The sequence below is a fragment of the Chiloscyllium punctatum genome, chromosome 44 (assembly GCF_047496795.1).
Source record: "Chiloscyllium punctatum isolate Juve2018m chromosome 44, sChiPun1.3, whole genome shotgun sequence".
NCBI lineage: Eukaryota > Metazoa > Chordata > Chondrichthyes > Orectolobiformes > Hemiscylliidae > Chiloscyllium > Chiloscyllium punctatum.
Genome location: NC_092782.1, coordinates 19,408,978 through 19,423,097, shown reverse-complemented (window position 1 = coordinate 19,423,097; position 14,120 = coordinate 19,408,978). Strand labels below are relative to the sequence as shown.

Sequence of the window (14,120 nt, the reverse complement as noted above, 5' to 3'; positions counted from 1 at the left end):
GTTTTGGGTTAGTTTTAGTTGGCGACCCAAAGAAACAACACCAGGCTGATCATCTCTCTCTCTCTCTCTCTCTCTGACATGCCTCTCCTGTAAAAACCTGTGTTTGAATTTACCTTTTTGTCAAGGGGTGTGTTTATGGCATGTTGCATGAAATCAGAACCGCTCCTTGTTAAGTTGTGTTTTCGTGTCAGTTGGGTTTTCAAATAGTTATGTTATTCTAAATTTGGTTTTCTTTTGTATGTGCATAAATAAATTCTGTTTTGTTTGAAACCAAGTGCTTTGACCAACTGCTTCACTCCTGGAATATTCACCTTACATCTGCTTAAAACAACTATAAATGTTAGGTTTGGGCTATCTTAAAATGTTTTGCAGCAATCTTGCCTGGTCCTTAACAACTTTCAATATCTACCTTCACAAATGCTCTCACAAACTTATAAGTTTTTAATAAAATCATCTGCAATTACAGGAGCCATGGAGTCCTTCAGCACAGAGACAGGCCCTTGGGCTTAAACTGGTCTACACTGACCAAAATGTCCATCTACACTAATCCCATTTCACTGCACTTGTTCCATATCCTTCTAAACCTTTTCTATCCATGTATTTGTCCAGATGCCATTTAAATGGTGTTAATGTACCCACCTCAACCCCTTCTACTGGCAGCTTATTCCATATGTGTACCATTCTCTGTGTAAAAACGTTGCCCCTCAGGTTCCTTTTTATTCTTTCCCTTCTAACCTTAAACTGATGCCCTCTAGTCCTTGATTCCCCAATCCTGGAAAAAAGACTAAGTGCATTCACCCTATTCATGCCTCACATGATCTTATACACGTCTATAAGATGCCCCCTTCAGTCTCCTACGCTCTACAGAAAAAAAGTCCTAGTTTGTCCAACCTCTCTCTATAATGGCAATGGACCCCTGAGGCACTCAGCACCAAATCCTAGTCACAGCCTCCAGTCCGATAAGCACCCTTCCACTATTACCCTCTGCGTCTTACCATTAAACCAATTGTACTTCGAATTTGCCAGCTCCCCCTGGTTTCCATGCAATCTAACCTTCCAGAGCAGCCAACTATGTGGAACCTTATCAAAGGCTTACTGAAATCTATATAGACTATAGCTACTGCCTACCCTCGTACCTTCCTGGTCACTTCAAAGAACGCTCACAAATTTATGAGGTATGAATGTTCCTAATCATTGTTCCAATGTTCCAATGTATGATAGTTCCATGTGGAGTGTTCCTAATCAAATCCTGTCTTTCCAATTGCAAGTATATCTTATCTCAGAATCTTTTCAAGTAACTTACAGATCTTGGGCTTACTGGTCTATAATTCCCAGGTTTTTCTTTGCAGCCCTTCTTGAATAATGGCTCCAGTTTTCTGAGACCTCACCCGTGGCTAATGATGATGCAAAAATGTCAGCCAGAAGTTTAAACAGGCCCTGTTTATCCAACCTTTCCTTGCAAGATAAGGCAGTCATCCCAGGAATTAGTTGAGCAAACCCTCTCTGAACTACTTTTAATGCAATTTTGTTCTTGCCAAAACTGTACACAGTATACCAGATGCAGTCTCTCAAATGCCCTGTACAACTGTAGCAAAACTTCACCACTTTTGAATTCTATTCCCCTTGCAACCACAAACAGCATCCCAACTGCTTGTCTAAGAACTAGCTGCAGCTGCACACTAATATTATATGGTTCATGTGGCAGCACTCCCACACCCCACTGTACCTCAAAGTTCTGCAATCTATTTCACTTATATAAATGTTATTTTATACCAAATTGGATAAGTTCACCTTTTCCAAATTTACTCCATCTGCCATTTCTTTGCCCATCATTTATCCTACCTATATCGCTTTGGAGGCTCCTTGTGTCACTTTTAGAACCTACTCTCTTATCTATCTTAGTATCATTAGCAAATGTAGCTAATACACAGTCACTTCAACCAAATCATTGATAGAGATTAGGAAGTCAAGATCCCAGCTCTGGTTTCTTTGTCACTCTACTCATCATATCCTGCCAGCCTAAAAATAATCAATTTATGCCTACTTTCTGTTGCATTACCACCCTCTCTCCATGCTAATATATTAACCCTTATATCATGAGTTCTTAATTTGAATAATAATCTTTGAGTGTGTCCTGAAGAACGTCAACTCTCTTGCTCTTCAGGTGCTGCCTGACCTGCAGTGACTTTTCCAGCATGTCGCTTTATCAATTCTAATAATCTTTGATGTGACACCTTGTGAAATGCATTGTGGAAATCCAAGTACACTACATCAACCGGTTCTTCTTTAATGTTTGTTAAGAACTCTAATAAATTAAACAAAGATGATTACCCTTTCACTTAATCACATTGTTTCTGACCAAGATTTGTACTGAGATTTTCTAACTCCCCTTCTGGAACCTCCTTATGATATTTTCTACATTTCCCTCTCACAGATGGTAGACTAACTGCCCTTTAGATTTGTGGTCTCTGTTTAATTTGCTTCCTAAATAGTTTTCCAATTCGGTAAGATCTTTCCAGAATCTAGGGAATTTTGGAAAATTAAAAGCAATATAATTCAGCAGTCTTTTAAGAGTTTAGGATGAAGTCCATCAAGGCATGAGAAGTTGTCCGCCTTTAGTTCTAATAATTTATCAGTACCCTTTCCGTAGTGATTGTATTTAAAATTCTTCCCTGCAAAGCAAATCTACCCCTCATCTTCCACTAACAACTCTGACGCTAACACCATATTGCCCAAGTATTTCATATCTAACCTTCTCTCCTTAAAATGAACTTCCTAATTCCCACATTATCTTCCAGATCAAAACAAATCATTCTTTACCCACAAGTTGCTAATTTTCTGATAATTCTTGACAACTTTTAGATTCCTCCAAATTCACCTCCTCAGTGGTAGCCTCTCGTTCTATACAACTTCTTTGCTTTCAAAATCCTAATCCAGGCATGAATCATCTCACAGCTTCAAGAACATTGCTTGTTTCTCTGTTCTTCCATTACATTACTGCTAATGTTTTCTGTTCCAACAATGATCTTTCAGACAGTACCCCTGTTCCCTGAAACTTTCTCCCAGAAACTAATTTATATTGAGGCACTTATTTCAAAAGTATCACAAAAATCACTCTTCTTGACTGTGACCCCCTCTCAGTATTCTTGATCATGCTTCTTTTTTGCAGCCTGGTCAAAACCCACTGAATACCCTTTGTAAAGCAAAAGAAGGTTGTTTTATTGATGAAAATTATGAATACTATCAAAGTGCTGCTATTGATAATAATGTATTCATTTGAAATGGTATCATATATTAGATTACTTAGTGTGGAAACAGGCCCTTCAGCCCAACAAGTCCACACCGAAACTCCGAAAAGCAACCCACCCAGACCCATTCCCCTACCACTACAGGCAATTTAGCATGGCCAATTCACCTAACCTGCACATTTTTGGACTGTGGGAGGAAACCAACACAGACACAGAGAGAATGTGCAAACTCCACACAGACAGTTACCTGAGGTGGGAATTGAACCCGGTCTCTGGCAGCTGTGAGGCAGCAGTGCTAACCACTGTGCCACCGTGCCGCCCTAATCACATAATAGTTTCACCTCCAGACTCAATATGGTGAAAAACTTTGTAACACATTCACTTACCTAGTCTTAGTTTAATTTTTGCCATCAAGATAATTTGTGGAAGATAGATATTTTTCAGCGGGAATACTGGAAGGGAGTAAATATTTCCATCATCTAGATGCTGTACACTTTCTCCCAGTGAAACAAGCTGTACAGGAATCACAAAGCTATTAGTTCAGTGCACCTTTTGACCAAAGACTCTTATTTTCTCTAAAGGAAATTAAACATTTGCATGATATACATACAGAAATTTAAACAGGTTGCTTTGAATCAACATCATGGCCAACTCTATTGCCATCAACATTAATCTTGAGAGCACAAAGGTGTCATGAGTGTTGTCCAAAATTAAATTTCATCTTACATTGATTTCACTTTATTCATGCATGCGCCAGCATTATGCATTGAGATTAGTTTAGCTCTGGAATGCCTCATGGTTGGTGTGCATTGATGACTACTGGGTAGTGTGTGTCTTTTTGTTCTCTGTTTATTAAATGTTCTTTGTATGTTCAACTCACCATTCTGAGGGATATGGATGAATTTTCAGGCTATCTGGTCTTTCCTTCACATTGTGGAAGGCATTGTCTGAGCAAAGATAATTGAAATGTGAACTCAAAGCTTATAAGACCTCTGCCAGCCAACACTCAGAATGGACACACATTTGGTCAATACTAATCCCAGCATTTACATTTTTTTATTTTCTTGACTGCCCATTTCCTGTACAAAGACACCCAGATACCTCTGTGCTGCATCTTTTGACTGTCTTTCCACACTGAAATAATATTCTGATTCTCAAGTGCTCCTGTCAAAGTGAACAACTTCACATTTTCCCACATTATATTCCAGATATTATGTTGCCCATTCAATTAACCTATCACTATCCCTTTGTAAACTCTGTGTAACCTCAGAAGTTACTTTCCCATCTGACATAAAGAACTGTGGATGTTAAAAATCTGAAACAATAACAGAACTCCATTTCTGAAGAAGGGTCACTGGACCTGAAACAGTAACTCTATTTCTCTGTACACATATGCTGCCAGACCTGTTGAGTTTCTGCAGGATTTTCTGTTTTGTTTTCCCATCTACCTTTGTTTCATCAGCAAACTTTGCTTCAGAGTCCTTTCTTCCAAGTTATTCATATTAAAAATAAGTAGTTGAGGACCCAGACTTAATCTCTGTGAAATTATTCGAGCTGCAGTTTGCCAATTTGAAGAATCAATTTATCACAATTCTGTTTCCTGTCAGCCAATCCTCTATTCATACTAATATATCACTCCCAAAACCACAAGATCATACCATCTGCAGTAACCATACTTTAAATTTGTTCATGGGCACCACTAGGCCAGCATTTATTGCCCACCCCTAATTAGCTTGGAGGAGGTAGTAATGAACTGCCTTTTGAACTGCTGCCATACAAGAGTTATAGGTGTATGCACAATGCTGTTAAGGAGGGAATTACACATTTTTTCACTTAGAGACAGTGTAGGACTGTGTGATATATTTCCAAGTCAGGTTGGTGTTTGGCTTGAAGGGAACTTGCAGGAGGTGGTGTTCCAATGCATCTGATGTATCTGTCCTTCTGGATGCCAACAGTCATATAACTGTAAGACATTGTCAAAGGAGCCTTGGTAAGTTACTGCAGTGTATTTTGTAGATGGCACACAATGTGCTTATAATGCTTTGGTGAAGACAGTGAATGTTGAACATGACGGATGTGGTTCCAATCAAACAGCTGTTTTGGCCTGAATGGTCTCCAGCTTCTTAAGTTTTGCTGGAGCTGCACTCATCCAGGCAAGTGGGGACTTTTCCTTTTTGCAATGGGGAGATGGAAAGTGACTTACACTCCACAGAAATTTTAGTCTCTTACTTGCTATTTTAGCCACAATATTTATGTGACTGGTCCAATTCAGCATTTGGTCAGTGGTAACCCACAGGATGTTAATAGTGGTGGATTTACGACCATTGTGTGTCATGGGGGTGATGGTTAGATTCTATCTTAACGGAGATGATCAGTGTCTGGCACTCGGATGGCACTAATGTTATCTTGCCACTTATCAGCCCAAGCCTGGATGTTGTTCAGGTCTTTGTGCATATGAACAATGATAACATCAGTATCTGAGGATTCCCAAATAATGGTGATCAGTGATCTCCACCACCTCTGACCTCATGAAGATGTTACTTTTTGCAGAGCCATTTTGAATGCCTCTTAGAAATATACTACAAACAGACTACATCTACAGCTTCCCCTTTACCCACACTGCTTGTTATATTTTCAGTGAACTCTGAACAAATTTATCAATCATGATTTCCATTTTTACATAACCATTTATTATGCTTTTCTAAATGTCCTGTTACTATTTTCTCAATAGATTCTAGTATTTTCCCAATGTCTGAATTTAAATTAACTGACAAAAAGTTTAATCCTTCCTATCATTCTTTTATTGAATGGAAGTGTTATTTTTCTAGTTTTCCAAACAGCCTGGGTCTTTCCAGAATCTAGGGGATTTTGGAATAATGCAATTGATCTATTCATAAGCTAAGGCTATAATGGGGTCTGACTGGCAAGCAAAAACCTTCCAAAGTCTGGTACTGCAGTGGAATCCGAGACTGAAGTTATGAAGGTCTAATTTGCAAGGATACAGATTCAGATTGCTGCCATCATGGCTGACGATCCCCATGCTAAAAAACAATTTCAGGGTATTGCAACTGTCAGAACTGTATTTTTGTCATTAATTCACAGCATGCGGAGTAGCATGGTCAGTGTTGATTTGTCTAATTTACTGAAGGGGAGAGCGAGAATGAGATAGCAAGTAATGAGGGGATTTGAGTTCAGGACCAGGGATGAATTGCAGGAATTGTATAGGATATTAGTGAGACCATTCTTGGAATATCATGTACAGTTTTGGACTCCTTATCTGAGGAAGGATGTTCTGGCTATGCAGTGAGTGCCATAAAGGTTTACCAGAATGATTCCTGGATGGCTGTACTGACATATGATGGAAGACTAAATCGGTTAGGATTGTATTCACTGGAGTTTGGAAGGCTGGGTGGGGGTGGTGGTTGGGAGGGTTATGGATAGAATCTCATAGAAACCAAAACATTCTGATGTTCCTGATAACCAGAGAGAGTCCAAAACAGGGGGTCATAGTCTAAGAATATAAAGGTAGGCCATTTAGGACTGAGATAAGAAGAAATTTCTTTACCTAGAGAGTAGTGAGCCAAAGGAATTCTCTGCCACTTAAAGTGGTTTGAGACCAAAACATTGAATGTATTCAAGGAGGAGTTAGATATCATTCTTGGGACTAAAGGCATCAAAGGTCGAAACTGGGAATAGGGTACGAAGTTGGATGATCAGCCATGATCATGGTGAATGGCGGACCAGCCTTGCAGGGCCAAATGGTCTACTTGTGTTCCTCGTTTCTATATTTCAGATTCCCCTGGGTCACTCCTATGCAGTTCAAGCTAACGGTGCTGGCCTGTAAATGGTAAGAGCTTGGGAGAAATACAAGGTAAACAGCACCTCTGTCTGAGGTGAATGTGAATTGGTACCACATCAGTTTTTTACTAGGTTATAGATATAGGCTTGAAATCTCTATTGGGAGAGTTGGAGGTTGCAGCACTCTCATAACCACAGCGGGATCGCCATAGAAACAGTGTAAATTGCTGAAAACTGCTTTCTCTCTCTTTAGAAGCCTCACTCCTACTAAATTTAGAAGGGGAGACAGGAAGAAACTCTCAAGGGCCAAAATCCTGAAGTGATTTCATCATAACATAAGTGAAATTTAAGTAGAATTTCAACTCCATTTACACCTGTGAAATGCCTGTGCATTTTAGATGGATTCGTGATAGAATCATTAGAGTCCCCAACCAATCCAAAAATCTTTTTTCTCTGCTGTTAAGGGATATGGGTGTTGTTGGCTGAACCAGCACTTATTGCCCTCCCTAATTGCCCTCCCTAATTGCCCTTGAGAAGGTGTTGGTGAACTTGTGTCTGTGCTCATGAGGTCTTTTAAAAAAAGGAGGCTCTCTCAGCCATGGGAGGATCTCCATGGGATTTGTATCTTGAAGAAAAACTGGAATTCAATGAAATTCCAGAGAGAAGTAGCATACCTTTTCAGTTGGTTCCAAGAAAAGTGAAGGAACCTTCAAGATGTTGTTAGACAAGAAATTGTTGGGGAGGAAAGTAAATGGTAGGACTGATTTTCAAACAGAAATTGATGGAAAAACACAGCATGGCTGGCAGCACCCGTGGAGAGAAAGCATTTTGGATCCAGCGACCTTCAGAATCAGCATCCGTAGTTCTTTGTTTTTTCCGTTTAGGAGTTAACTGATTTTGTTGCATAGATCTTTGTGCTAAGTTAATGGCATTTGCTTGGTTCATTTCTCTTTATGTATACAATAAAGTTGTTAAACCTGTGAAGTCTCATGGCACAGTTCTGCCTGCTGATTGCTGTTTCACTGAATTCTTTCTTTAACCGCTAACTATCCAAACAGGATTATAACATCATTTAGTTCATAGACAATCAGAGAGAGAGAGAGAGTTATACAGCAGAGATGAGACCCTTCAATTCATCAATCTATACTAATCCCACTTTCATATTTTGAATCCACATAGGATCACAAGTATCTTTAAAATGTTCAACATTCTGTCACCTCCTGAGCTCACAATTCATTGCCATGGGTTGCCATATACACACTCTTGATCGTATGCTGACTGAGAGCTGCCCTGCACCCCCAGTTCCGCTTCATCCTCTTGCTCATTTGACACCTTAACAAGAAACCATTTCTTTTCCTTTCAGGCGTTATGAAGCACAGTGGTGTTTTGAAGAAGGGTAACTGGACCCAAAACGTTAATTTTGATTTCTCTCCATAGGTGCTGCCAAACCTGCTGAAATGTTCCAGTGATTTCTGTTTTTGTTTCAGATTTTGAACATCCAAGGTTCTTTCCATTATTTTTGCCTACTTTTCACCAATTGCCCCATGGCCTTGAATATCATAACATTTCAAGTGCTCATCCAAGTACTTTTTAAAGGTTTTGAGTTTCCTGCCTCAACTATCCTCTCTGGCAGTACATTCCAGATTCTCACCAACCTTTGGATGAAAAAAAAACTTTTTTTTTCAAACTTCTTCTCAACCACCTGCCTTTCACCTTACAGGTATGTCCTCTCATTACTAACTCTCCAACAAAGGGGAAGAGCTGCTTTCAATCCATCCTGTCCATGCCCTTCACAATTTTGTATACCTCAAACAGGTCCTCTCTCAACCTTCTCTGCTCCAAAGAAGACAAACTGAGTTTATCCAGCCTCTCTTCATAGCTAAAGTGCTCCACAGAAGGCAGCATCCTGGTTAACCTCCTCTGCACCCCATCCAGTGCATCACATCCTTCCTGTCATGCGGTGACCAGAACTGTACGTACCACTGCAGTTGGTGCCTAATCAAAGTTTTGTATAACTCCAACATAATCTCCCTGCTCTAATAATCTGTGCGTCAACAGATAATGTCACGTTTCCTGTATGCCTTCTTAACTACCCTTTTAACCTGTCCTGCTACCTTCAGAGATCTGTGGACAAGTACCCCAAAATTGCTCTGTTCTTCTAGGTTTCCTAGTGTTGTGTCATGAAATGTGTTTATCTGGAGAATCATTTCCTTTGTCTTTATAGATACACAAACATGCCTAATTTTTAAAATTTCATATTATAATACATCAGCCCCTCTGAAACTTGCTGCTAGAATCCTTATTAAATGATGCCATTTTTGCTGAAAATGATTGAACTCACTTCCAAGCAACTTCCACACCATCAATGTTGACGCTTCAATTTATTAGCACAGAGATGAAAGAGCAGGAACAATGTTCAATTGGATCATAACTATGTGATTTGTTACATAAAATGTTACTGCTGTTTTGTCAGTTCAATGGATAAAAATAAAATGAAAAATAGTACCTGGTCAAAAATCAGTTTCTGGGCTGACAAACACAGATTAATTTTTTGCTGCATTGCAGCTTCTTTTGAGTCACACAAAGTTTCCGACCTTCTTAAATCGCTGAGCTGAAGAAAAGCTTGAGCAAGAATCATTTGGGCCCTAGATGAAAGAAACTGTCTTCCCTTCAGTAGATTTATTATCTCCTGTTAATAGAGTAAAACATACATAAAAACAAATTTACAACAATTTAAATGTAAAACAGGACAGAGCAAACTGTTTAAAACATCACAGCTCTTGGGTAAAAGTGAATGCACTTTCCATTTCAATGTCTGTTTCAATATTTAATGCTTCAGATTATGAGGGGCTGACACTCATTGGAAATTCCAGAGCAGAGGTCAGTTTGTTTAACATGTAACTCATTTGATTTTCTATTTATTAAAATTCAATGTAATATTGTGAACATATAAATATTGCTCCTGTATTAATATGGTATAATCTTAGGGTGACCCTCTGTCCTCCCACAGTATAATTTGAAACAGAAGATACAAGTCATAAAATTTCAAGGTGGCAGGAAAATACTTTGTATTTGACCTCTGAAGCACATTAATGTCTGGTATGAATCACTCCAGCCAATATTTAAGAATGTCAGGTGGTCTAAATGGAGTCACAGTACGTAAAAGGTTGGGGAGCACAGCTCTCAGGAAAGTACATCCAAAGGAAGCCAAAACTTTACACAATTTTTTAGGTGCAGTCCCATCAAAGCATGTTTGCTTCTGCACTCAAATCCCTCCATCTTCCTAATTGATTGCTACACCTGCATGCTAACTTTTAGTGACTTACCAGGCAAGACACCCTTTGGAGCGCCACATTCTCATCCTGTAACAATTAAGAAATATTCTGCCTTTCAGTTTCTCCTACCGAAGTAGCCGACTTCACATTTATAGGCAGGCAGGACCCAGGTTTGAATCCCACCATGACATCTAGAATTAAGAGTCTTAATTGATTAGTTGATTGTCGATTGCCAGAAAAACCCAGTTGGTTCACCAGTGTCCTTTACAGAAAAAAACTGCCATCCTTACCTAATCTGGCCGACATGTGATTCCAGATCCACAGCAATGTGAGTGGCTCTTAACTGCCCTCTGCACAATTAGGGATGGGCAATAATGCTGGCCTGATTAGCAATGCCCTCATCCGATGAACCCCATCATTAGTGCAGTCTCAAACAATGGGTGGGAATCAGAAAGTTTCCCAATCAGATTTGGAGTCAGACAGAATTGTCCACTCTCTCCTGCTTTGTTTATATGTTATATAGAGCCTTTTGCTGAGTCCATAAGGAAGGTTGCAAGCTTGAAAAGAGTGAGTGACTATTCCAGGCAGCAAAGACCTCCAGGTCAAAGCCTCTACATGGATGGCATTGCCATTTTCTGCTTGGCTCCACTGTCAGTGTGCAGACTCATGAGCATCTGTGACCAGTTCAAACTAGCCTCGGGAGTCAAGGTAAATCAAGGAGCAAAGCCACGTTCTTGGAGAACTGGGCTGACAAATCCTTTATCCCCTTCACAGTCAGGACAGATTACCTGAAGGTGCTGGAAAATGGTTCAGAGGGACTGGGGCACACACAAAATCTTGGGAGGAGCGCATCGCCAATGTGAGGCAGACACTTGTCTTTTAGGAGTGGGTATAAAGCTGGTCATCAGGTGTGAGGCACTCTTTCTGTTGTTATATGTGGTGCAAGTCTAGCCCATTCCCTAAACCTGCACAATTGCAGTCACCAAGCCATCTTCCATTTTATCTGGAGGTCGAAGATGGACCATGTCTACAAGGACACCATGTCCAAAGCTCTGGATAATTGAGGGGTGGGGGGTTGGAGAACATAACCAGCATCACCTTCATCCTGATGGCCATCTGCAACTTAATCAAGCTGTGCATAAATCCTTGGCATTTAAGTACCAAGTGTCACTATGTACTGATGGAACGCTCCAAGTAGTTGGACAATTCTGTACCACCTGTCCTTTGTGGAGAAATTTGCAGAAAAACATTTTCGACCACAAGTCCATCAGGAAGTGGTCACCTCAAGACCTTATAGAAAAAGGACAAGATGGATCCTGTCACATGGTCCCCTGAGCAGACTGTCAAAGTCATTTGGTAGAAAACCTCATCACCAGAACTTTCCAACAAGCGCCAAGACATTACGTGGCAGATGGTGAGAAGGACACCACCTGTGAGCTCCTTCTTGTACACCCGTTCTGTCTGTGCCACCGCAAACTGCCTTCATAGCAGCTGCAAAGATGTAAAAACTGTCACACATCTCTTGTTGGAATGTGCCTTTGCAAAGAAAGTCTGGAGAAAGATTCTGTGGTTTTGAGCAGCTCCATGATGCAGGAATCTATGCTCTGTGGTCTGATCCCTGGGACACACACCAAGACAAACATCAACTGCGCCTGCAGAACCATCAACTCAGTGTAAGTTGCTCTTTGGTCTGCCTGAAACCTGTGGGTCTTCCAGAGCAAAGTGTTGGTCCCAACTGAATGTTGCACAAGTACTATGTGCTGAGGGACGCACTAAAGGTTGCGGCAGCTGCCGCCAAGGCAGAGTGGGAAAAGACCACCATCTGAGGTCTTTCTGCCAAAGTTAAATGGGTGTCTTTTCAGTTATCAGACCCTCCCGGTGCCTCAAATATATGTAGGCTTGTTTGTTGGTAGAATCAAACTCCATGGTCTGTTTGATTCCTTCATTTGTTCCTGAAAAGAATTGAACTGCATTAGTGATTATGTATATAAATACACTTTTTAAATAATGGATTATTTTTGAATTTAAAAAAATATTGAATAGTATGTGAGAGCTGGTTCTAAGTCACTAAGTCACAGAGGAAGTTGTATGGAAATAATCCCTGTCATGGTAGAAATAAGCCTAGACACCTTTCAAATTTTGTGCAGCAGAACCAGTAATAAAAAAGGATAGTCACTTGCTCCCCAAAGCTGCTATACGTATTGCACCAATCGATCATGGTTAGCTCTGACTACTCAGAGTCATAGAGATGTACAGCACAGAAACAGACCCTTCAGTCTAACCCGTCCATGCCGATCAGATATCCCAATCCAATCTAGCCCAACCTGCCAGCACCCGGCCCATATCCTTTCAAACCCTTCCTATTCATTTACCCATCCAAATGCCTTTTAAATGTTGCAATTGTACCAGCCTCCACCACTTCCTCTGGCAGCTTATTCCACACATGTACCACCCTCTGTGTGAAAAGGTTGCCCCTTAGGTCTCTTTTATATCTTTCCCCTCTCACCCTAAACCTATGCCCTATAGTTCTGGACTCCCCCACCCCAGGGAAAAGACTTTGTCTATTTATCCTCTCCATGTCCCACATGATTTTGTAAACATCTATAAGGTCACCCCTCAGCCTCCAATGCTTCAGGGAGAACAGCCCTAGCCTACTCAACTATAGCTCAAATCCTCCAACTCTGGCAACATCCTTGTTCTGAACCCTTTCAAGTTTCACAACATCTTTCCGATAGGAAGGAGACCAGAATTGCGCACAATATTCCAACAGTGGTCTAACCAATGTTCTGTACAGCTGCAACATGACCTCCCAACTCCTGTACTCAGTACTCTGACCAATAAAGGAAAGCATACAAAACGCCTTCTTCACTATCCTATCTACTTGCACTCCACTTTCAAGGAGCTATGAACCTGCACTCCAAGGTCTCTTTGTTCAGCAACACTCCCTAGGACCTTACCATTAAGTGTATAAGTCCTGCTAGGATTTGCTTTCCCAAAATGCAGCACCTCACATTTATCGAAATTAAACTCCACCTGCCATTCCTCAGCCCATTGGCCCAATTGATCAAGATCCTGTTGTAATCTGAAGTAACCTACTTCGCTGTCCACTACACCTCCAATTTTGGTGTCATCTGCAAACTTACTAACTGTACTCTTATGCTCACATCCAAATCATTTATATAAATGATGAAAAGTAGTGGACCCAGCACCAATCCTTGTGGCACTCCACTGGTCACAGGCCTCCAGACTGAAAAACAATCCTTCACCACCCCCCTCTGTCTTCTACCTTTGAGCCAGTTCTGTATCCAAATGGCTAGGTCTCCCCGTATTGCATGACATCTAACCTTGCTAACCGGTCTCTCATGGGGAACCTTGTCGGACCCTTACTGAAGTCCATACAGATCACATTTACCGCTCTGTCCTCATAAATTCTCTTTGTTACTTCTTCAGAAAACTCAATCAAGTTAATGAGACATGATTTCCCATGCATAATACCGTGTTAACTATCCATAATCAGTCCTTGCCTTTCCAAATACATGTATATCCTCTCCCTCAGGATTCCCTCCAACAATTTGCCCACCACCGACATCAGGCTCACTGGTCTATAGTTCCCTGGCTTGTCCTTACCACGTTAGCCCACCCCCAGTCTTCCGGTACCTCATCTGTGACTATCCATGATACTAATATTTCAGTAAGAGGCCCAGCAATCACTTCCCTAGCTTCCCATAGAGTTAAAGGGTACACTTGATCAGGTCCTGGGCATTTATCCAGTTTTATGCGTTTCAAGACATCCAGCACT

General features: G+C 40.7%; 1 protein-coding gene across 1 annotated transcript in view; it reads right to left on the bottom strand.

Annotated features, from left to right (window-relative positions):
- cfap54 (cilia and flagella associated 54) overlaps positions 1-14,120 on the bottom strand; it is a 450,427-nt gene that overhangs the window by 99,501 nt on the left and 336,806 nt on the right. Inside the window, exons 56-57 of the mRNA XM_072562407.1 lie at positions 9,553-9,735; positions 3,635-3,761 (exon numbers count right to left, since the gene is read on the bottom strand). Of these exons, the coding sequence (XP_072418508.1) occupies positions 3,635-3,761; positions 9,553-9,735 (310 nt within the window). The remainder of the gene's footprint in view (positions 1-3,634; positions 3,762-9,552; positions 9,736-14,120) is intronic.